Source organism: Gymnodraco acuticeps, unplaced genomic scaffold (genome assembly GCF_902827175.1).
Source record: "Gymnodraco acuticeps unplaced genomic scaffold, fGymAcu1.1, whole genome shotgun sequence".
Lineage (NCBI taxonomy): Eukaryota > Metazoa > Chordata > Actinopteri > Perciformes > Bathydraconidae > Gymnodraco > Gymnodraco acuticeps.
In genome coordinates this window covers 445,191-470,139 of record NW_022990201.1, presented here as the reverse complement: position 1 = coordinate 470,139, position 24,949 = coordinate 445,191, and the positions used below count along the sequence as shown (strand labels likewise).

General features: G+C 40.2%; 1 protein-coding gene across 4 annotated transcripts in view; it reads right to left on the bottom strand.

Annotated features, from left to right (window-relative positions):
• LOC117547462 (VPS10 domain-containing receptor SorCS1) overlaps nt 1–24,949 on the bottom strand; it is a 235,697-nt gene that overhangs the window by 22,254 nt on the left and 188,494 nt on the right. For all 4 annotated transcript variants that reach the window (XR_004569193.1, XM_034218221.1, XM_034218222.1 and 1 more), the window contains exons 13-22: nt 23,648–23,739; nt 23,187–23,294; nt 21,126–21,243; nt 19,963–20,096; nt 12,460–12,573; nt 11,194–11,365; nt 9,445–9,631; nt 7,311–7,444; nt 3,338–3,464; nt 149–261 (exon numbers count right to left, since the gene is read on the bottom strand). Coding sequence is in view for 3 of the 4 variants with exons in the window: in XM_034218221.1 (XP_034074112.1) it covers nt 149–261; nt 3,338–3,464; nt 7,311–7,444; nt 9,445–9,631; nt 11,194–11,365; nt 12,460–12,573; nt 19,963–20,096; nt 21,126–21,243; nt 23,187–23,294; nt 23,648–23,739 (1,299 nt within the window). In the remaining variant the exon portion in view is untranslated. The remainder of the gene's footprint in view (nt 1–148; nt 262–3,337; nt 3,465–7,310; nt 7,445–9,444; nt 9,632–11,193; nt 11,366–12,459; nt 12,574–19,962; nt 20,097–21,125; nt 21,244–23,186; nt 23,295–23,647; nt 23,740–24,949) is intronic.

Here is a 24,949-nt window from a genome sequence, read left to right as displayed (position 1 = left end):
CATTTATCATCATAAAAGTCAGATTCATGTCTCAGAGCCGTAGGGAGGTCAGGCTGCACTAATAGACCGTCAAAGGTCCAGGCGAGCGCTGACAGCACTTACTGGAGGAAAGCATCGGTTTCCATGAGAAGACCTGAGAGAGCGTTACCTGGATCAGAGACTTCTTGATGACTCGGCTCACGTCCTGCCTCCATTCTGCAACATCAGGGTTGTGGTCGTCCAGGTTTGATGAAAAGGCGAGCAGATGAGAGCGGAAATATTCTGCAAGGAGGAAAATACATTTGTGTGAGCTACTTTTACTTATCCTTAGCTCAGGTGGACCAAAATCTAAGACCATCTTTCAAGTATAATTCCATATCATCGCCAGTGTCTTCAAATCTCTTCAAGTACTGCTGAACTATGTTGTCATAAAAACCTCTATTAATACTTTATTGCATTGTGTATAATCTAGTAAACAGTTGGTAAAAGTTGCTTAATTATTTATGTATACTTGATACATTATTTATAAGACTTTATAACAAATCTTTTTCACATGAACAAGCCGATTCATGGCAAGTGGTAACACTTGTGAAGTACAATATTATAAATAACTAAAGAATAATAAATAAAAAAAACATGACCTTTGGCAAAGCCAATATATTTTCTCAATAGGGTTTTTGTTTTGCCCATTATTCTGACAATATATGAATGCAACTTAAATGCCTTGTGAATGTGAATCATAATTTGCGTACCTAAAAACTGATATAAATGCAGTCTATCAGTCTTCTACCTAATAAATGAAAATCTGGTACCAGTTTTCTATAACATTGCTGACAAACATAAAAAACAAACGCACAAACCGAGCCAAAAACCAAACCTTATTGCAGAGGTAATAACATACGGTTAATAATGAAATGGTTTAAAAGGTTGATTGGTGAATCACATCTTCACCTAGGATCCCTTTAGACAAGGGTTACAACGACAGCCTCTACCCTTTGCACAGGGAATTTTTGTTTTTTTCCTTCTGCACAAACGATAAAGGATATACTTTACAAAAAAAAGGGTATCAAACGAAATGTAAGAAAGTCAGAGCAACATAGAGTGGTGCGGTAATGAGTCTTAAAACCCTGAAACTAGTCAGCATTTTACCACTTAAACGTGTTTGTGGTTAGAAGTCTGTAATAAGGTCTGTGCCATACGCTTAAGAGATGTTCACATTTTGTTAATGAACATTAACTTAATAAAATACCCCACTCGTTAATCTCTGAAGTGTTAATGTGTCATAAAAACTGTGGGTTGTATTAAGTGACTACATAATCTAATTAACGTCATCACGTTGAAATGTGTCTGCCCCTATCTTAGCGTTGCTGATACGTTTTTAGCCTTACGTTAGCTTTTTATTTCTGACAATTGCATTTACCCTTCAAAATCATAAAGTGGTGTTAATATGTGGAGATTATCCTACTGAACAAAATGTAATAAATATCAAAAATGTGAGTTTGCCTCATGGCTTATTTTTCTGCAATAGCCAGGAAATCCAATGGGGATATCCCATAGCTTTTTGTCTAGGGAGCCCTTGAGATGCTTACTTCCTGGCCCTGGTCTGCACCACTCTATTGCATAAATGCTAATAAAGCAACTATAATGAATGTGCTTGTTTTAAATAGTTTTTGAATGAATGGAGCCTTGAGGCTGTCATTGTCTGTTTTGTTTGTTTGTCAAATGTGTATAAAAACAACATGGTATACTGCAAAGTCAAATCTATTTGTGTCTTATTAAAGGTCCCATGTCATGGCCATTTCCACTGATCATAATTCCATTGTTGAGGTCTACTAGAATAGATTTATATTGTGCAATTTTCCAAACTCACATTGGTTCCTCATACAGCATCTCTGTAAACTACATGTATTCACTGAATTTCACTCTCTGCCTTTAACGGCTCGTTGTAGCTCCAATAGCTCCAGCCCCTACCCTCCCTGTGAGCACAGTGTGCTCTGATTGGTCGGGACGTTGTGAATCGCGCTGAGCTCCGTGGAGGTGTTGTTTCCTTGTTTAGCGATACACAGCCAAACTCACCCTGAGCACACACAAAGTCACAGCCGAAGTAAAAACAATAAGTGTGGCTTGATATTGAGTAAGAAAAAGGTTGATAAACGCTGTGAGAATGGGTCTGCAGAGAGAATGGGTCTGCAGAGAGAATGGGTCTGTAGAGAGAATGGGTCTGCAGAGAGAATGGGTCTGCAGAGAGAATGGGTCTGCAGAGAGAACGGGTCTGCAGAGAGAATGGGTCTGTAGAGAGAATGGGTCTGCAGAGAGAATGGGTCTGCAGAGAGAATGGGTCTGTAGAGAGAATGGGTCTGTAGAGAGAATGGGTCTGTAGAGAGAATGGGTCTGCAGAGAGAATGGGTCTGCAGAGAGAATGGGTCTGTAGAGAGAATGGGTCTGTAGAGAGAATGGGTCTGCAGAGAGAATGGGTCTGCAGAGAGAATGGGTCTGTAGAGAGAATGGGTCTGCAGAGAGAATGGGTCTGCAGAGAGAATGGGTCTGCAGAGAGAACGGGTCTGCAGAGAGAATGGGTCTGTAGAGAGAATGGGTCTGCAGAGAGAATGGGTCTGCAGAGAGAATGGGCCTGTAGAGAGAATGGGTCTGTAGAGAGAATGGGTCTGTAGAGAGAATGGGTCTGCAGAGAGAATGGGTCTGCAGAGAGAATGGGTCTGTAGAGAGAATGGGTCTGCAGAGAGAATGGGTCTGCAGAGAGAATGGGTCTGTAGAGAGAATGGGTCTGCAGAGAGAATGGGTCTGCAGAGAGAATGGGTCTGCAGAGAGAATGGGTCTGCAGAGAGAACGGGTCTGCAGAGAGAATGGGTCTGCAGAGAGAATTTCGCCGCGATCCCAACTGTCTGTTATCAGCCTGCAGCCAGGGAGGAGAGATCAGCAGAGCTGCTTGCACTGAGTGTGTGAGGAAGTCCGTGGATTGGTCAATTTGGACCAATCAGCGGGGGCTTAACGTAACGGCTCCGTGGACGTAACGTAACGGCTCCACGGATTGGTCCATTTAGTTCCGGGGACGACATGACATCATGATGTCCCCGGAAGAATCAAATGGACAGTGACGTATCTCCAACGAGGCGTTTTGGGGAGGTATTTTCTGTTTTAGAGTTTTACTCGCTACAGGGTGTACTTTGAGGGTTTTGACTCTGCACACCGTTTACATGCATAAAAACCTTCATAACACACATGGGGACGGGTAATAACCGGAAAAGCATGACATGGGACCTTTAAGTAAATTGTGTTGAGTGAACTTGTGTTTACAGAGATACAAATTCCCAGCGGAGGTGGAGTTTCAGAGTTGGCTCACCGTGGACTGCGATGGCTTTTCTGTCCTGCAGAATAATATTCCCTGCGGACACCTGCACAGTGACTGCATTGATGCCTTCCCGGGAGAACGTGCAAGCCACACTTCCCTCCAGGGTGATTACCGGTTGCTGAGGGAGAAAGAGGGAGACGGTAATGGAAAGTAGGAGAGAGGGAGATGAAGAGAGTCAGAGTCTGGAGATCCCAGAGAGAGACCCCTTATCAACGGCCGATGTCACACTGCTGTTATTCACACTACAGAGGTGTGAGCCTTCTGGCACGCTGTCAAATATTCACACACACACACACACACACACACACACACACACACACACACACACACACACACACACACACACACACACACACACACACACACACACACACACACACACACACACACACACACACACACACACACACACACACACACACACACACACACACACACACACACACACACACACACACACACACACACACACACACAGCTTGGCAACAATCTGCTGTGCTGAATAAAGTGTCGGGGCCCGCAGAGAGTTCCCTGTGCGACACCGCCGCTCCTCACTGTCATTACTCACGTCTCCATTTGTTTTTCAAATAGCTATAAGATGCTAATAATGCCGTGGTTTATTACCCACTGACATAACTGGCTGTCCTTGTGGAAGGCCCCTGTTGGCATTGAGTAATCACATTTACACAACTACAATTATGATGGCAGACACAGTGGAGAATATGTAAAACAGGACATAAAGCGTACAGTGCTTCTGTTGGTCCAGAAAAAAGGAGGTTGCTTTTTGAAGTATGATTCCAATCGCATTTCAGAGGTTTCTGCATTCCCCATTATGCATTTGAATCTGCTTATATCACTGAATAATTGTAAAAAGTGCTCATAAATGTCATTGTATGTTTATTTTACTTGTGTTTGTATACATATATCCATCATATTAAATGTTATAGGTTTATTGCACGTTTCTATTAATGTTTGGTAAATATTTTAATTCTAATATAAAAGGAACATATATCACAACATTTTATTTTCACCGGTATAAATGAAGTATTCTGATTTGAATAAGATTGAGATATTTCTAATAGTATTTTTATTAAACAACAGTGTCCAGGCTGTCTCTATGAATTCAGTCGGGGACACATCAACAAGAAATCAAGCATTTATAGCCAAATGGGTGTGGAGCTGTGTTTGTTTGAAAAAGGCTCTGCTTCAGAAGGACCTTTCCAAAAGGATTCTGCTGGAGAACAAATTCCTCCCGATAAACACATGCATTAACTAGGGATGCTCTGATCGATCGGCCGCCTGCGGTGCTCTCTATAAAGACCGATCGTGAGAGCCGATCACATGACGTAAAATACATGACACTTTTCTCTGTGTGCGGCAAAACAAGCTCGCCAAAATGGCTTCACCTGTCTGGCAGTATTTTAAGGTGTCCGAAAATGAAAATAAAATAGCGATTTGCAACGTGTGTGAAGCAGAAATCCTGCAGCTCCGCCCACTGTGACGGACCGCTGAGCGGAGCAAAACACACACTAACCCCCTGATCCCACTGGAAGCGTCTGCGCTGCGTCTGCGCTGCGGCTGCGCCGCGCTGCGACCTCCTCCTGCGTCCTAACCCACCAGGCGCGTTTCAAAACGTTGCGGAAGCGGAGCGTCGTGTGTGCAGCCTCGCAGTTGTTGGATGAACATTCCACTTCCTGCCTGCGCCGTGATGCGCCGCGTCAAAAATAGGATTCATCCTATATTTTAGAAATTCCTTGCGGCGAGGAGCTTCTGGGACGCTTCGAGCCGCGGCGCAGCGCGGCACAGCGTGTCTGGTGGAATAGCACCCATTGACTAGAGTGGCCGCGATCGCTAAAAACGCCGCAGCGCAGCGCAGACGCTCCTGGTGGGATTAGGGGGTAAGAGTTAGACCTAACACACTTAGCTATTTGATCTACCTCTGGAACAAGCTAAACTAGTTAGAAATATGTTTATTCTTCACCGTCGGGTCATTCATTACTGGATCAGTGAGCTGCATGAGATACTGACAGGCTGTCAGTGATACGCAGAGTGAAGCAGGTAGGACCCAAACGCAGATAACACTTGATAATACCTTTATTTCAAGGTCTTGAGTAAACTTGGAACAAACAAAACACTCTACGGTGAACTAGGTCACAAACAAAAGAAGCACCAACACTGAACACAGGAGTAGACAAGACTAAATACAGGGAGGGGTAATCACAAGACGAGAAACAGCCGGGCAGGGGAGGAGAACACAAGGACAACAGGTGAACACAATCAGACAACTAGACACACCAGGGAAACTAACGACGGGAGGAAAAACACAGGAAGAAGGACCAGACAATATACAAGGAGGAAAACATGACAGCAAACACCAAAACTACAAACGTGACATAAACCTAGGAGTTTGACAGTCAGGAGACGGAGAGAGGAAAAGAGAGAGGCTCCCGTTATTTCTTCCGTGTTATTATCCAAAGTGAATGTAAACTTGAATAATGTACTTAATTTGAATGTAATAATTATGTTGGTTGTTGTTTGTGTAAGTGCCAGTGAATGAGCCCCATTAACTGAGTTTTAAACATCAATTTAAATGGAAGATCCCCATAGGCCCCACCCACTCGATCGGATCGGCCGATACTGATTCCGGCAATTGGCGATTGGCCCCAAAATTGGCAATCGGACCATCCCTAGCATTAACCCTCAATCTCCATACCTAAAGTTTATTATAGAACAAGGAGGTTGTGGTAGTGGAGGGAGCTATGGCAGCAAACCAGCATTGGCATGAGCTGCATATCAGCAAAATAGTAAAAGGTGTCAGTTCATAACGACCACATTGCTTCCATGAAGATGATTGGAGATGACTTGTTAGCTGGTGGCCTCCCAGCTGTTGAAGCATGACAGAAGCAGCTGATGCCAACCAGTTAGTGCCAACGCAGCTTTAGTGCTCTGCCTGAGACATCGATTTGCTTAATTTCCCTCTCTTTGTGCTTAATGAGACTGGTCTGGGGCATGTTAGCTTGGCACCAGAGCTAAAGGTTTGAAGTCTATTTTAACCTCTGCCAAAGGACAAGTGATACAACCGCCTTCTGGGAACTCCAAAGTTGTCTGATTTACATTTTCTTTTGGAATTTCCTGGGTTTTAAATATTGAATGCACTAACTAGGGAAAAACGGCTTTGAAGTGAAGCACACATCGATGTGAAATCACTCTGTGTTGCAAATGTACAGGATTTTTAAACATGAGACATTTTACGCATAACAAAGATAAAAACAGACACCCTACCACTTCAATTTTGGTTAATTTACCTGCATGATTTTTGAATTGGTTTCTTCATGGTTAAAACCACTAAGTCACTTGATGAAAGTGTAATCTAAAAAATGTTTTAGCATGCTAATATGTAGCCTAGCTTGTGAGGCTAGCGCGAGTTAGCCAATTAGCCTGCTCTTCTTGTATTTTCTTCTGGGTAGCAATATACTGTTATTGTACAACATTTCAAAAATAATCCTGAGCTCTATAAGTCCACTCCATAAATGTGCAACCAAAGATGGGCCAGAGAAAAATAACACAGTATGGAAAATTCCACATACAGCGAGCGGTCGATGCATTCATTTCTAGCTACGTGTTGTTTCTCTGCATGGTTAGAACACTCAGGTTTAGTAAAGAAAATTGTATTTTCGGACCTCATTTATGTGTGGGATTGACCAGCTCTGCCAGGCAGTTTTTGACCTTAGTTAGAGGAGTTATAATGAAAAAAGGATACACTTCACTGGCTATCAGTAATTAGGCTGTGCCTCTGATATTCTCTGATTAACAAGGCCATAATATTCTGCAACCTGGATGCCCAAAAATTGCTTAGCAAAATAACAATTATCGCATTCTGGAGCTGAAGAGTCAGCAACCTACTTCATTGCAATCGGCGAAAGGCGTACCAGAGAGAAGTTGGAAAGTCCTGAGTGTACACTACCTCTGTGTTATTTCCGATCCACCAGATGTAGGTGACCGTTCCCACTTGGCTGGGCAGCAGAACAGCAGTCAGGTTCAGTTCCTTATTCTTTACCGCCACAAAGGGAGCTGAGAGATGGATATGCTCCAGCTGACCTACTCAGGCACACAGATATAGCACATTTGCACAGAACTCCAAAAACAAGTGAAAAATTAAAGAACGAACTTTGAAATGAAGGAGAAAGAGGTGGAGAGTGGGGTTTTTAAGTAGGCCTAGGAGGGGAGGGTGAGTTTGTTCAGAATTCCGTCCTGCACTGGGACCGTTAGCTGCCATATGTGTGTTATTTTTCATTTGCTGCACTCCGGAGCCTGCGGTGGCTCTATTTGTTTGGCTGGCTCACAGGATTGACAGATTGGCGGGGACAGCGGCGCTCCCTGATTAATAAGTCAGCTACGTTACATCTGTCACCCCAGAATACACCAGGGGTGGTCAGCACGACATGCAAGGCTGCAGCGGCTCCACGGGCTGAGCGGCTGTGAGGCATAAGCTGACTTGAGTGGAATGGGATTTGTTCTATCTCGCTTGTTTGTTTGGTTATGGGAGGGGAGGATGTTCTGTGAAGAGATAAAGAACAGAATATGTATAAGTCATTTTTTAGATAATTCCTTTGAATATTCAAAAGTAATGAAGATGGCGGCGCGCGTGTGTGCAGCGGCTCTCAGCTCTCCAGTTCTATGTATACACTGTAATATTTATCATATATATTTTATCATAATTCTATTGTATTCATTTATTTATTAATCCTGGTCATCTACATGACCATCCAAAGCTGTGTGCACTACTTGCTGGTTGAAACTGTCAGACCTTTTAATCTGTGTTTTAATATGTCTGTTTTTAAAGCACTCGCTGGAGCAGTGACTATACATCTTGTTGTATTCTGTACAATGACAATAAAAGCTTTTGAATTTGAAATATTAGAAGATATGTATGTCTTAAGTCACATCAGGTAGATTTGTTTTTGTTTTACTTTTATTGTCAGGTACAGGTACTAGTAACAAAATGTTTTCTCTGCATTTGATCCATCCTAGTGTTAGGAGATAGTTACAATTGTGACGTCCATTGTCATTTTTAGGTGGTGCCACTGTTTTTGGAGTGTAGACATGTTTTGAATAGTTAAAAGGTTTAGGATAAAACAATAATAATCTGTGATATATCATGATTAATTGCAAGTCTTAAATACTTGTATGTACTTGTATTTCAGAAAGAGATTACATATGTTTCTAGATATAAATAAATACAATGCAAACTGTAAAGAAAAATCAAATGTTTTTTTACATTCTTATAACATTTTGAATTATTGGCATGGCAAATTCGACCATTTCCCGACACTTATCTAAAGCATCACACAAAGCTACTGTCTCGTTTGCTGTGATTGCCCTCTGAATAATGTGCGCAACACAGGGCATATGCTCGTATGTCAGCAATCTTACTGCTGCTATCATACTGCGGGCAATATCTGTTCCAATATCTGTTCCTACAGTGGTGGACAGCGTTGTCCTCTATCTCCCACTCCTGTGCAACTTCAAGAAACGAGCACATGGTTCAAACAAATGCCTTCCCTCGTTTTTCATTCTCATATCTTTTAAACCAAATTAGTGGAGCTGCCGTTGGATTGGGTTTGCAGTTACACTGAGGTCGTCTTGGCGGTCTCCTGTCAGTGAAATACATGTTCGTGCCCATTTTTCTGCTTTCTTAGATTTTTCACTGCCATCCAATTCATGGTTAAAATGATTCGATGGAACTTCGGGAGGAAGTTGGGGTCAACTTTGGTAATTTGATTAATTTGCGTTGAGTTAAGGTTTCCAGATTATTGGTGTGCATTAACACATTAACGTTGACAACCCTAGTTCTAGACAGACATGAGCATGACCAGGTTAAGAGTCAGTTAATTAAGCAGACTGGAGGAGAGTTTGGCAGAACGGTTGGTGGCACACAATGTGACTGCACCCTTGTATATGCCAGTATTGTTCATCTTCTGTTTTCCTTAAACCAGTGATTTAAGACATCAGTTTCAAGCATTAGCTCTAAATAGTCTATCCTAATAAATACATATGTACATTAATAACACCAAATATCGCCAAATTCAGTATCTTACATGTTACATGCAGATAGAGCATGACTGTCTCTGAGCCAAGGATGTTCTCCCCTGTGGCCGTCACTCGGTATATTCCCACAGCTTTGTAGACGTGTTTGATCCCGTCCTCAATAGAGCTCACGTTGGAGTAGGTCAGAGCGTGGCCGTCTCCGAAGTCCAGGGTAATGCTTGTCCTCGCCCCGTCGCCCTGGAAACATCAAACCCACAGATACTCTCAGGTTCAAACACCTTGTAACATCGCACTCCACCATGGCACTTTGTTCTTCTTGTACAAAGATGTGAAATGATGTCTTGACACTTTCATTGCAGAGTCCAAGTATTGGTCGTTTCTGTGGTCCTAGTTATCATAATGTATGGTACTTTAGATAGATATATCCACTTAATGGTATTTAAGTCTATATAGCTTTAATTATTAAGTACTGCTATTGCGGCAGGGAATCCTAATGATTGGGTTGCAACACCTGTTTATAGATTAATCTGTGAATAGATGTTGATGTGTACAATTCTTAGTAATACTAGCAACTACAGATTTACTTATTCATTTAGCTAACTAGCAAATGAGGAAATAAGGAGAACATCTCTTTAGGAAATAGGGGATTTTTTATCACAACAATACTGAGAGATGCCCCTCATGAATGCTGGAAGGAAACTGTTTCCGTCTATATTACAGTTACACATCCATGGGAAGTGTTGGAAATGTATCAATATATTTAAATAAGTAAAAGTATCTGTATCACTCAGGAAAAACACAAGAGTCTTACATTTAAGATTGTGATAAAGTGATAATAAAAGTACTTATTGGGCAAAACTGCTCCCTTCAGAGAGGTATATCCTTATACACTTTATATTATTATTGAAGTACAACAAATGACTAGCATGTAAGCGCCATTGTAATGGGAGGTTTGAACACATAAAATATACTTAGGATATCATTTAGTTAGATGTATCTATGATTATCTTGATAGGGTTAGTATGGTGGATTTTAGATAAATGTAGTAAAGTGAGAAGTCAAGTAAAATTATGCCTGAAATTAGGAATTAGAGTATTTTCCATGGCTTTTTATCAATATTAGTGAACAAAAGTTTTGGGTGAAATATCTTCAACTTCAAGAGTTGAAGTTGGCTGCCCAAAATGGCAGATAGCAAAAAAGAAAAACGCTCTATATTTTTGCTTTATCCAGGCGGTAGAGAGGAAAGATTCAATTGTTGAGTTAGGATCTGGAGCAGTTCATGGCATTACATTAGGCACATTTGACAAGAACATTTGAGTTTCAGCACTCTGATTTTGGAGATGTTAACATGTTGCACTGCCATAGACCTTACGAACAACAATCTATTACTTTGGAAATGGGTGTAGTACCACTTTAAGTACAGAACTTCAGTTAGTAACATCACTGTCCTTGGTCCTATGGCAGTGTCACCAAGCTGGCCAGGGAGAGCAGAAGGTTGTATTTTTATATTTTCAATGATATAACTGTGAGTGTATGTAAAGAGAGTAGGAACATAACATGGTTGAAGTTGAGCATGTGTTTTTGTCTCCATAGTAACAGTCCAGTCATGGGACATATGGAAGTGTAATGAAGCAGGATCCACAGCTGCTATCTGCATTTCCATATGCCATATTTCTAACAATTTAACTGAAAAAAAAATAGTTTTCACCAAGCAGGAGCGCTAAATAAGAATGTGACAAATGCTTGGTATGGTGTGACGGTTTGTGAAGTTTTTTAAAAAAGAACTGAAAACCGCTTACCTCCTCCAGAAAAACCAGGAAGGTGACATTGGTGCCCAGAGTGGCTGACAACGTGCCCTCACTGGTGACCAGGTGGAGACCTTTGGGGGCCTGGATGGGACACTGCTGCCTGCGGGAGGTGTACTCCACACTGACTCCAGACGTGCAGTTATTGGAGACAACTTTCCTGTAGCTGCCGGTGGACAAATACAGAAAGCTTCAATATACTTATGCAGGACACCACAACATGTGTAAACTTGACATGGATACAAAACAATAATTGAAATGAAAAACGTTCTGTTCAGATAAGAAATCTGAACATTGTAAAACACATTTCATAATTAAGAACTAAATGTGTTTAACAAGATCATTTTGTATATGTCTTTGTATTAATTTAAACATCTTGAAAATTATAAAATGTGCAATGTTTTCAAAATATATATATATTTTAAATTAGGCTATGAATAATAAATAACTAAAAACTCTGAACCTGTTTAATTTTGCAAGACTCTACGGGTGGATATGGTTAACATTGAACAGTGTTAGTATGAAGTTGGACAACTAAAACAAAAATAATAAACTTTGCATAAATCACTAGAAGTTCAAGAAAAATAGGATGGGCTAGCTGATATTTTCAAATGAAATATAAGCAGTGTTCCCAGACATCTTACACATACATTAAGTTAACAATAAACAAATTAAAAATAATTACAAGAATTTCAAGAGTGAGCAGCATCTACTGTTTGAAGAATCACAAAGGATCATTCAAAGTCAGATTGATATGTATTTCTATTTCAAGACATTTGTCAGTTTTCTATCATCCAGAGTTATTATTTCAAGAATTCTTATTAAGTGCACTTATTTCACTACACTGGCAAATTATAACAAATGTTTCAAATCTGTATCTACTCCAAGACATGTAGGACTGCTTTAAATGGACCTTGAAAGGAAGGTTGTTTTGTTAAAGAGAGTACAATCTTGAAAGGCCACATTACTTACACCTGCCTACACTGAACAATATATATATATAATAATTAATTCAGTATTTTCAAACATGACTCAAACCGTTCTTCACCCACAGTGGATCACGTCACTACCAGCGGTTATTACTTGTAGCATGTTTGATCATTCAGCCCCACATTTTCTCAGCCTGTCCTTGTTGTCCCTGAGAAACTAATTAACATACACAGAGATATACGGCACAAATGCACCAGTCATTTCGCCCGATGGCTGCGAGTCACTATGGAGAATACGTGCGCCTGTTCTAGCCTCTCGTCCTGCGCTCACCCGGTGCTGTTCAGGAACGTCATCCCTGTGGTACAACTCCTGGACATGGATGATGGATGGAACCAAAAGGCGGGGGTGCACTTGCCGTCGGTCCGTCTCTCGTAGCCATAATCACTGTAATGATGGAATCAGACAAAAAACAGAAACAGTTATCCAATTAGATACCAGGATGGATTCGCTAACGGAAACAACAAATCATGAGGCTGTTGGAAAAATGATGAACGCACCATTTCAAGTGCGACATGTATTTGTATAATGGCTCTTTTCACTCACAGACAAATCAATCAAAGGATAGTAAATAATTTAATGTTGAAACCAACACAGTCTCACTCCCTGATAGTCCAATAGCGATGCTTGGTCAGGGTCCTTTGGCGTGCAGTTGTGACGCACCGAGTCTCCTTCAGCTTCATAAACAAACGCAAAGAGCTTTCAACTGATTGCAATGTATTCCCATGGGCGGCGGTATTTGACGCTCAGGGAAGCACCGCATCGGTCATGTCGGCGGGAGTTAAAGTCAATGTGAGCGTCCATTCCCATTGGATAACGGTTAATTTGACACCCGGAAATAAGTATTCTCCTTACTGTCGATTGATTTTACAGTGATATCTGCATTACTCATCAACTCAAAAACACCAGATTATCCTTGTTAATTACACAACATTGATTGGTTTAAATTGTGTGCAATGCTTTTGTGTTTTTCCCCTTCGACTCTGAGAAACAAATAGTTGTATCGGAGTTTAGGATGGCAGAAGACACTAAGACACTAAGACCCATAGTCATAGGCAGAAGACCCATAATCCTCAGCTATCGTTTGAGACTACACCATGCGCTTTGCTTGACAAACCCCGTGATTAGTTCTCAAGCTCTGTGATTGGTTGACCTCCGACTGCATTCCATATGAAAAAAAAAGTTTCGTAAAAGATAAAATCATACTTTATTCAGCAGTGCTTGCTTTACTCTTTGAAAGTCATCACATAAATGCATTGTAATAAATGGTTCGGCTGCATTAAATATATTACACATCTGGTTTAGTTCTTTATTTATCTACAGAGATTGGGCCTCAGAATAGACCGGAAACTATTCTTTTACCGTTCTGTTTGAATTTCACAATAAAGTTAGTAGTAATATTTTGTTTTGATATTATTATTTTTTATTAACTAGACCGCTCATGTTAAGACCATCTTTTCTGTGTTGCTGTGGGTTTTTCCATCGCTTTTGTGTTACAAATATCAAAACAATATATGAGTGGTCGTCTGTGGATCACAAAATATATCCGTCGTAAACTTAACCGGAAACAGCAGTATATATTATTGTGTTAAGACTGTAAACTTGACAGCTTTTTAACCCGAACCACCTACTGGTTAAAGCACGTTATTACAAGTTTAGAGTAATTGCAATGCAGGTAGATTGTGTTGCTTTTAATTACTAATGTCTTTTATTTTCGTAAAGCACTTTGAATTGCCTTGTGTTGAAAGGTGCTGTATAAATAAACTTGCCTTGCCTTGTCTAAGGTCTGCTGCATGTTTTGTTGAATGTGTTATATGTGATGAAAACATTTAATTATTAAGAGTACATACAAATTAGGGGGAAAGTAGAAGGTCAATGATAGAAATATAGAATAGAAAAATATCAAGAAGATACTGTAAATGATATCTAGAATAAAACAGTTTAGTGCCGGATGTACAAAGATATTAATAGGAGAATGTGCAAAACAGACAAACTAATTAGGATTTATTAACTCATTCCCTAACAATATAAATGAAATATGATTAATTTTTGAAAATATTCTTTGCTAGATCAAATTTAACAATGGAAGTGTCCATCGTTGTTTTGTGATAAAAATGTAATTTATGTTTAAAAAAAAATACACTGTAATAAAAACTAGGTTTACATTTTGCTCATGCTTTTCTAGGACAAATGTAAATGAAACATTTTTTCATGAATGTTTATTATTTTTAATCTGTCAATAATCAAAGCCCTGAAGGAAATAAAGCAATTTAGCTGCAATTGGAACACAAGAACCACACATCCAAAAGTATTTGGCTGTGAGATATAGAGAGAATGAAACATCCATATAAATGACATAGAACAGATATAAACACAAAGCAAATAAAAACAATTAACAGTCACTATTCATAAAATACAATATATCCGAAAAATATATTGATGAAGTGACGCTGCAGAACATCACCCCTACCCCTCACACCAGATACTGACTGGTTTTCGGACCCCCCCAGACCCCCCCAATAAAGCAAAAATGCACGTTTCAGAGTGGCCTTTTATTGTGGCCAGCCTAAGGCACACCTGTGCAATAATCATGCTGTCTAATCAGCATCTTGATATGCCACACCTGTGAGGTGGGATGGATTATCTCGGCAAAGGAGAAGTGCTCACTATCACAGATTTTTTCAGATTTGTGAACAATATTTGAGAGAAATGGTTATTTTGTGTATAGAAAATGTTTTAGATCTTTGAGTTCATCTCATGAAAAATGGGAGCAAAAACAAAAGTGTTGCGTTTATATTTTTGTTCAGTGTATGTTGAAGCACTTATTTTAACCGATATTACACATATTTATTATAATCTTATAAGATGTATGTAGATAGAATAAGAAATGTGCAGAATACGACAGTTTAATGGTGGAGGTACACACATATTGATAATGTCTTGTCACTGTTGAGGAACCTGCGACCCAAGTTTTTCATTCATTGCATAACTACACGGTTAGAGAATAACGAGTAATGAATATACTTTATAGAGATCTGCAGATAAATGTTTAGTCTTTTCAAGCACCCACTATCAAATATCTCGCCTGATTGTTGACACTTGACAATCACCTCCTCTGAATTTTACTCAGGGTTGTTTATATTTCACATCATTAATCCAAATCTGTAAAGTAATTAAAATAAATGTAGTGGATTACAAATACCAGGTTAACCTTAAAGAAAGCCCTCAGGATTATAAAAGACCCCCATCATCCCAGCCACAAACTGTTCTGTCTGCTGCCGTCTGGCAGGCGGTACTGCAGCATCCAGACTAAAACCACCAGACTCAGGGACAGCTTCATCCCACAGGCCAGAAGACTATTAACACCTGAACTTTGAAACAACAACCATAACATTCATCTGGCTGCTACTAAGAAATTATGTATCTAATATATCATATTCCAATCACTTGTATAGACTCTTATTGCACTATTGCACTATTTTTCTTTTTGTATTTTACTTGCACTATTTTTTTCTGTTTTTCTGTTTTATTGTGTTGCACTGTTGGAGGAGCCTGTAACCTAAGATGTTAATTGTCATAACTACACTGTAGCTATGTATGCATGACCAATAAAAGCCTTGAACCTTGAGTAGAATTACAAAGTAACAATAAATTGCATGTTTTACATGCTGCTGTAACAAAAACATTTCCCAACTTGGGATCAATAAAGTATATCTTATCTTATCTTAAGATGATCGAAAACTACAATTCCCAGCAGAGACACGCCATAAAACATGTTGCGAAACACACATATAGCCAGCATGTGTAGTTATGGGGGGTGGGGTGGGGGGTGGACACGTTCGAGTCAAGTTTTGGATAGTGTGTCGTGGTTTCATTCCATTTCAAAGTGCTGTTTGACGCTCGGCGTAAACTTTGCGCACTGCCAACATCCAATCACAGAGCTTGAGGACTAATCACGGGGTTTGTCAAGCAAAGCGGCTGGTGTAGTCCTAAACGATAGCTGAGGATTATGGGTAGTGTAGTGTCTTCTGCCATCCTAAACTCCGAAAAAACATGTGTTTCTCTATCGACGGGGAAAAATACAAAAGCATTGCACACAATTTATCAATGTCGTTTAATTAACAAAGGTAATCTGGTGTTCTTGAGTTGATGAGTGCAGATATCACTGTAAAATCAATCGACAGTAAGGGAAATACTTATTTCCGGGTGTAAAATTCTCCGTTATCCAATGGGAATGGACGCTCACATTGCCTTTAACTGCCGCCGACATGGACTGATGCGGTGCTTGAACTAGGGGTGTAACGGTATCCGTATTCGTCCCGTACCGTCACGGTTCAGACGTCACGGTTCGGCACATGCAGTCACACGGCGAATACGCCTTTTTTTACAAGTGGGGAAAAAAGTCTGTCACTCAGGGCAGTATTACACTATATATAATCCAGGGGGCGGTATTGCGCCTAAAAGCCAGCTGCCCGTAAATAACAAATGAAGAACAAGAACAAAACACAACAAAACGAACACAATACATGAAGAAGAAAAGTTAGCAGCTATGGCGAGTTCACACAACACACAGGAGCTAGAAGACCCACCTGCTTCTTTTAAATCAGAAGTGTGGGAACATTTCGGGTTCCCTGTGGACTACAACAATGATGGGGTGCGAGTTGTGGATCGGACGAGGACGGTGTGTCGGCGTTGTTCGACAGCGGTGCGGTATGCTAGTGGTAACACGTCAAACATGCTCAATCACATCCGAGTCAGTCTCAGTCCCCAGCGAGAGGGTTTTCTCGACGGCAGGTGACATAGTTACCGCCAACAGATCTGCCCTCACTACTGACAACGTAGACAAACTCATCTTTTTGAAGAAAAACTTGAAAATAGAGTAAAGCTTGAGTACCTTTATTTAGGCATAATGGCCTCACACACTCACAAGTTAATTACACATGTTAGACATTGCTCCTAAAGGTACAGATTTTATTTTGTTTTATATTTATCATTGTATTTATTTTATATTTTGACATCAGATGTTATACAGTTCTGTATTGCCTTTTATTGATTGTGATTGAAACACTTTCTTATTTAAATATTTTCAAGACATTCTTTTTAGTTGTAGGCTACAGCTTATTTAACCTTTTAGTTTGACATCAGCCATTATAAATAATTTGGCCATCTGAGTGTGTGTGTTACTGTTTGTGGTTTGTTTTTAACTGTGTAATACAGTTAATGATTCCAAATGTTAGAGTTCCTTATTTTCATACCAAAACTTGCACTACTGTTAAAAATAAATAACAGCAAATAAAAATGATGCATTTGGGCCTTTTTTTTGCTTGTCCTTGTTGTACCGAACCCGTACCGAACCGTGACCCCCAAACCGAGGTATGAACCGAACCGTGACTTCTGTGAACCGTTACACCCCTAGGTGCTTCCCTGAGCGTCAAATACCGCCGCCGATGGCAATACACTGCAATCAGTTGAAAGCTCTTTGCGTCTGTTTATGAAGCTGAAGGAGGCTCGGCGCGTTACAACTGGATGCCAAAGGACCCTGACCAAGCGTCGCTGCTGGACGTGCAGGGAGTGAGACTGTGTTGTTGAAACATATCATCATCTCTGTATTTCAAACGGAATCTTGGGAAACAAAAACCTAAAATGATGTCATTTTGGTATAGACTTGAGAGAAGTAAAAGCTCCACTTTGGTGCTTTTCAAACACAGCCCACAAGTTGTTTGTCCTACAAATTAAAAGGGAGAGCAGCACTATGTCGCCAAAACGATAGCGACAAATTGCCCTAATTAGTGGGACATGCACACAGATGCAAAACTGTTGTGATTGTTAATGAAAACTATTAGGCTCAGTGATTTATGGTTTTGATGGTGCTTGTTCCCAGAGCCGGCTTGCTCAGGAGACCAGATTTGGGACCAAAGCAGGACAACAAATGAAATACTGCTGATGATTCTAAAAAAGCAGGTTGTGAGGATGTGTAGAAAACATTCTTGTGAGCTACACTTGTATTAGAAAGACTCACCAGCAACAGCCACCAAAGCATCTTTGAATTATCATTTGTATTCCGGTACAATCAATTCAGTATCTGCTAATGACAATTGTGCATTCATTCCTATTTAGTTTATCTTTCTTTCTTTGTCATTGTCTGTATTGGTTCGGAAGGCTTGGAAGTGCTCACAGTAGGAGCTGTATAGTGATATAGGATTGCATCTGTTTGCTTTGTATTTCTAACTTCCCTATAAGACCCTATTTACTCAAAGATGTCAGACTGCAAAGTGAGTATACTTGATTTTGAATATGCTTGTAATGTACCCCATAGTCCAACAAATCTAAAATAGGGAATAATACTCGTCAGACAAATGTGTTATTTACTCCTGTTTGAGTAATACAACAAATAAAAATGAATGAATGAAGAAATGTAGAAACTACTCATTTGTAAGCCATTTCTAATAGCATTAAGTCTTGGTGTCACTGACAGGATAAAGAAAAAATCTCTATTTTTTAATTCCGAGCTGATTTTGCTTTGCTTTTGCTTTCTTTGAGGCTTCTTGTAAGCAGCATTCCAAAGTGTCTGTCAGTGTTTTCCGGAGATAACGGTCAAAATGGAACCAACTGCAGCCGAACTTGACAGTAGTTTTGCTCAAGATCAAAAATTCCTGGGTTCTTCTTTTCCTAAAAAAACAGTCCTCTCATTAAAACGTCCCAGGGTTTATATGGTCTTCCTTTGATAGGAAACTTGATGGTTCCTAACCCTAGTGGTAATCCAGCACCTGCACTCCAGATGTCAATGTGTCCTTGGGCAAGAAACTTAAACCAATGGTGTTTGAATGTGTGTGAATGTGAGTCTACCTGAGCAGGGGGCATCTTGTATGGCAGCCCCTCCCTGTGTATGAATGGGTGTGAATGGGCGAATGCTGACTGGTATGTAAACGCACTTTGAGGGGCTGGAAAGACTGGAACAAGAGCTAAATAAATGCAGTCCATTAATTATTTGTAATGATTGGTCAAGCTCTGTTTGTTACCAATACCTTGCATTAATTGTTTGTAGTCTCTATGCACATCATGAGGACTATTTCTCAGATTGTAAAAAGCTTACTCCAGTTGTTATTCTGTATTTTAAGACACTCCAAATCCAAAGTCAGCACAAAGAACTTCAAAATGCTAAAGAGAATGTGGTGAGCAGAAAGCAATCCATATTCATGGTGTTAGGTATTGTGACATTTTAAGTGGTTTCTGGGAGATAGCTATACTGTAAGAGAATTGTCAACTATTTTTGGGAGTTTCCATCAATAAGTACCCACTTATACTATTACTTGGTAAAACATAAGAGAAAAAGCAAAACATATGATTCATCGTAATAAGAGTAGCAATTATTAGACAATTACAACAAACTGGTTAAAAGGTAATAACTTCAGAATGAAACACTCTGATAAATTACATGTACATTTCATATATTTGATGAATGATGGTAAAAAAGGAAGTTATAGGACACAAAACATTAGTAATGTTCCTGTAGTAAGATTTGACAATGATGGTGCGTATCAGTATTAATGATGTATCCCTTATATCTTAGCTGTATGCTATTATCTATTGTTAATCAATTTGTTGCTCTTTTTCTGATCCGTGGATTTTTATCAATTATCAGTTTTAACTGCATCTGGTTGAGTATCTACTTAACCAAATAAATTATTAAATACAAAAAAATAAATAATTACACAACAAAAAGGAAAAAAAAAATTGGTCTTAAAAGGGAATGGTAAAAAATTATGATAAACTCACCATTCAAAGTCAGCCTCAGTACAGTCACAGGGGCCAGACGTCATGGAAACAGAATACGTCTTTCCCATAACACACCTGGACGAGGGCTTCAACTTCCTGTAGATCCTTTTCACTCCCATGAGGCAGGACTTGCCCTGGGAGACCCGATCCGTGAGGAAACACAAGCAGAGAGGGTTAAAGAAATGAGCTGCTTTTGTAACTTGCCACCATAAATAATTGACACGATGCAACCAACCATGTGGGCATCTCACTGTGTGAAAATCCCCGCTGCCTTGTTTAACTTTCGGCCTGTTTCCTGTTCGAATATTTACGGCCTTGTGCTGTGTGGTGTGCTAAACTTAACAACTGTTCCTGCATTGCAAATGTCACACAGTAGAATGTGCTGCTTGAGTTATTTTTAAGAGTTTTTTATTTCTTAGATGACGGAATAATAAGGGGCAAATGCTGCCAATCCTGTTTTAGCCTTTTATCTATGCATGAAACGTGAATATAAGATCAGTTTGAGTACAAACTCCAGACTGTTTCACTGCATCCTATTATCCTCTCTTTACATGACCTGAACATCCTGGCTTTGTGCATTAGGTGTCAGTAGTGAGATGCTCTACAAAAATCTGGCTGTATATACAAAAAGACTCCCAGCTGCTTAGCGCTCCTCCGTTTTGAGGTAAAGTTGAGTTTTTTCTTGTAGCAGACTGAAATACAGTACATCTACATTCCCGGTAAGTTGGCCCTGTAATTGGCTTGGACTCTTGTCATCTTCCGTGCTATATGTTTTGATCATTAGCCTGCTCCGAGCATATGGGTGTCTGAACCAATTACAGAGTGGGGTCCGTGAATAAAGTCATGCTTTACAGACTCTGGCTGGGCTCCAGGCCCTGGCCAGGTTGAAGGCTCTTCAGGCATGTTTAATGTATGCGATGTGTGGGGGTTAGAGTCGGTTGACTCAGAGCATCAGCAGGAGAGGCGGGAGAATCAGCATAAGTGCTCTGGGAACTCAGAGATGTCCAGCTTTTAGTCCACTCACTGAAGCGCCAGGCTAAAAGCAGCCAGTGATCACACATTACCCCTGAGGCTGAGGCATGCTGCTCGATGAGGTTAAACACTGTATCAAACACTATTTAAAGGGGCCTTCTTTTTGTGTGTTATAGGGTTAGGGTTGCCACCTGGTTGTGAAGGTGCCATGTCTGATAGTCCTCCTCTTTACACCTCCTGTTGAAGATGGACCTGAAGTCGATCTTCACCAGCTGCCACTCTGAGCGATGACTGACGTGGCCGAATATCCTGGAGAAAAAAAATGCATGATGTTGGTTGTTATACAAGAAACATGCTTCAAATAACTACTAACAGAAATGTTGTTTAAAGATTAGAATAGTGACTTTATGAGAAAACAAATGATATGAGACAAACCCAGACAGTTACAGGTAAAGACTGGGTTAAGGGAGAAAAAAAAAGAAGGACGCAGCATTTCCAATTTCGAAATCAGAGAGGAATTGTTGGAGGGACAATTTGACAATTAATTTGATGGAGCATACTTTGTATACTTGGCACTTTGGTATATTGTTTGTTTTCTACTTTATATGGGATTTGTTAAAATGTAATTATATAGAAAACTACCAGTCTTCCTCTAAAAGTTGGATAATGGAATAAAATGCCCAGTTTTACATTTTAAGTTTGTTTGTATTGTGAGTTTGTACATTGGGAAGCTTATTCCCTCTGAAAGTCTAATCATAATGAATACCCATATTTAAATGGTCAGAAACAAATCACAATCCAAGGTTATGAGATTAACCAGATAATTTTCCATCTCCGGATAAATTGAGTGGGTGTTTCTCTTCTCTGACCCCCTCACCATTTGTACCGCAACATATTTATCACAATCAATCTGTCAATTAGCTCTGGAGGCACCCGACCACAACAGGCACTTACTGTGAGAACGAGTACAAATTGATAAGAAAACAGTGCATGATAATCGTATGAGAACTAATGGTGTGTCTGCCAGCACAGAGCTCTTTAGCTCAAGAAGAAAAACAAAATGTCTGCATTGTCTTTACACCAACCCTTTATTGTGTTCTTGTTGAGACTATTGCTGTGCATTTTCCCTATTCTCTTTCTCTCTCCAGCTGCGCCCTATCACTCTCCTGTAGAGCTGACTACAGAGCCCACTGTCAGACTGTCATTTATGGCAGGTGTCTTGAAACATTGATGTAATGGCTGTGCAAACCCTTTCCCAGCACATCCCGAGCCCTAAATCTCTGCTGCAATAGGGGACAAGCGCTGTGTCATACCATATGCACGCACACCAGCTCTGGGCTATTATTCTATTAATAAATGTGAAAGAACACAAAAATAATCTTGGTAAATCTGGATTCTGAGGACAGGGCGAATGATACCAAAGACTCTATCGACTTCATAATGCTGTTAAAACTTCTTCAGACCAAAGTCTGTTTTCTCAGGCATTTTTTTGATCATGTTCCTTCATGTTCTTCAAATGGACAGTCATGCTGTCGCTGGCTGATTGATCTCCTGTGATCATAATTCGGAGACTGCCAGTTTTGATGTTGGGTAGACCTTGAGAGAGATCTCTTTTATTCATGAAAAGAAAAACAGGCAGTCGGGAAATGCTGAATCTTGCAGGCTTAGATATAGATGCACGGGTTAAGGAGCACACAAACACACATACACAGAGGCTATACTGTATGTCAGGGGTGTCAAACTCAAGGCCCGGGGGCCAAATCCGGCCTGTGACTTCATTTTCTGTGGCCCCACAAGGGCTTGCAAAGAATATAATATGTTTATTATACGGTTACATGCCGATTTACAAAAGCACGTTGCCCATAAACTACATCTCCCACAATGCATCTCAAGTTATACTTTTTTCTTAAAATTTGACTTTTTTTCAAAATGTCACTTCCTTTTTTTGAGTTTGACTTTTTTTCAAGAATTTGGCTTTTCTTTTTAAATCATTTTGTGACATGCGCACTGAAGAGACTTGCAATTATTTGGCCTAGACTTCTTCTTTCAGACGTAGTTAATTATAATTATTATTACCCTATCCCATAATAATCCAATGCAGAGGCAATAATGTAATATAATACACTATTTTATATATATTAAATATTTATATATGTATTTTTATAGTCTTAAAGTTACAACCGGCCCGTTGAGTGCAACCATAATCCATGTAATTGATTGATTTCCATTCTGACACATTTGTTGTCACTCACGTCATGATGAGAGTCTCCTCCCCAGGCTCGCCCAGCACCCCGTCCACAAACAGAGGCGTGTTGGTGAAGCTGTACTTCTTCCACTGTTGTCCTTCGTCAAAACTCAACCTGTGAACACAGACAGCCATTACACAAGGCGCCAACACTATTCCCCCCCCGACTGAGTGCAGAGCTAATGACCCTGAGAGTCGTCTGACAACTTTATTTCATATTCCAAGCAGGGCTGAGGAGCTCTGCTCAGTGAACACTGATCAGCAGAGGCTAGACTCATTAAGGCTTAAAACACGTAAACGTGATATTGAACGCAATTGTCAAAGCATACTTTTCCTAGTCTTGGGGGGGGGGTTCTAACTTGAATAATATCATCCCCCATCTCATTTGCCTTTGTTTGACTAATTTAAGTCTTGAGGCTTCCTCCTAGTCATGCTGTGGCAAGTGACGTCTCTGTCATAATGACTCACCACAGGTGTCGGATGGGAAGCGGAGTGTGTTTTATTGCGACTAAGGCTCCTCCTTGGTCGAGATACAGCACTGCATACTCCTCGTCAAAGATCTGCAGCGACAGGAAGGCACAGAGAAAGAGTTTCAACTGCAGTGGCCCATTACACAAGTACAGGTCCAACACCACTGCACACCACCCACACTGTATCATTCGAGTGAGCCAAGTAATAACACACCAAACAAACACAATCAGGGTTGGGTTGTAACTAACCATAGGTTGTAACGGAATAGATGTAACGGCGTTACGTAATCAGAATACACAAATTAGGTAACTGTATTCAGCTCGCGTTATATTTGAAAAACGATCTGATTATAGTTACTTTCGTAAACCTGATGTGAATACATTCTGGAATACTTATTGAAATTATTGATGGAAATATTTCCTCACAAAATGTAATGTTCATTACCGGCAGGTCTGTGTGCACTGCACTGCAGCATGTCTGTGAGCGAGAGACAGAGAGACAGAGAGAGAGATGCAGCGTGTCTGTGAGGCCACCCCCCGCACACAGAACAAGGGAAAGAGTCCCCTCTCTCAGCTGGTCCTGACACTCTGTTCGTTAACCGGTTCAAACTGTGTTTTGCCTCAGGACCAGTCTGATAAAGAATGCATCTAACATTCCGCTGTTCATTATAATAAAAAAACAGAGCATTAAACAAACCATCATGCTCTTACTTTGAAATCATGCGGATATGTCGTCATCAGCAGGCCATCCAACCCAGTCTCACGGCATTTCGTGTTCACTAACACGATTTTTAATCTATTGATTCGTGTTCACCAACACGATTTGCCCCTTTTTTTCGTGTTGCACAGCACGATTTTTCTCCGGTCGGGTCGTGGGAGACCGGAAGCTGTGTGGTTCATAAAAACATTTTCTTACTCAATATCAAGCCACAATTATTGCTTTTATTTTAAATCGTATAATTTCGGGGCTCAGAGCCTCAGAATACGGAAATCTGTATTTTTAAATATTTTGTTCCTTCTAATTCAATATTCTTTTCAAAATAACACACTGTTATTTACTCACCAATAACACACAATTATCCTTGCTTTTATTTATTGGTTTAATTCCATAATCTCGGGCTTTTTTGGCGTCCGTCAGGAACTGAATTTCAAAATAAAAATAACCGGAAACAGACGTAGGCCTATAAGGGACATTTCGAGCATCATTGCGATTGTCAACATTTCTGAGTGGCCGAAGACACTACACTACCCATTAGCTATCGTTTAGGACTACAGTCCCGTAAGGTTACGCAGAGCGTCA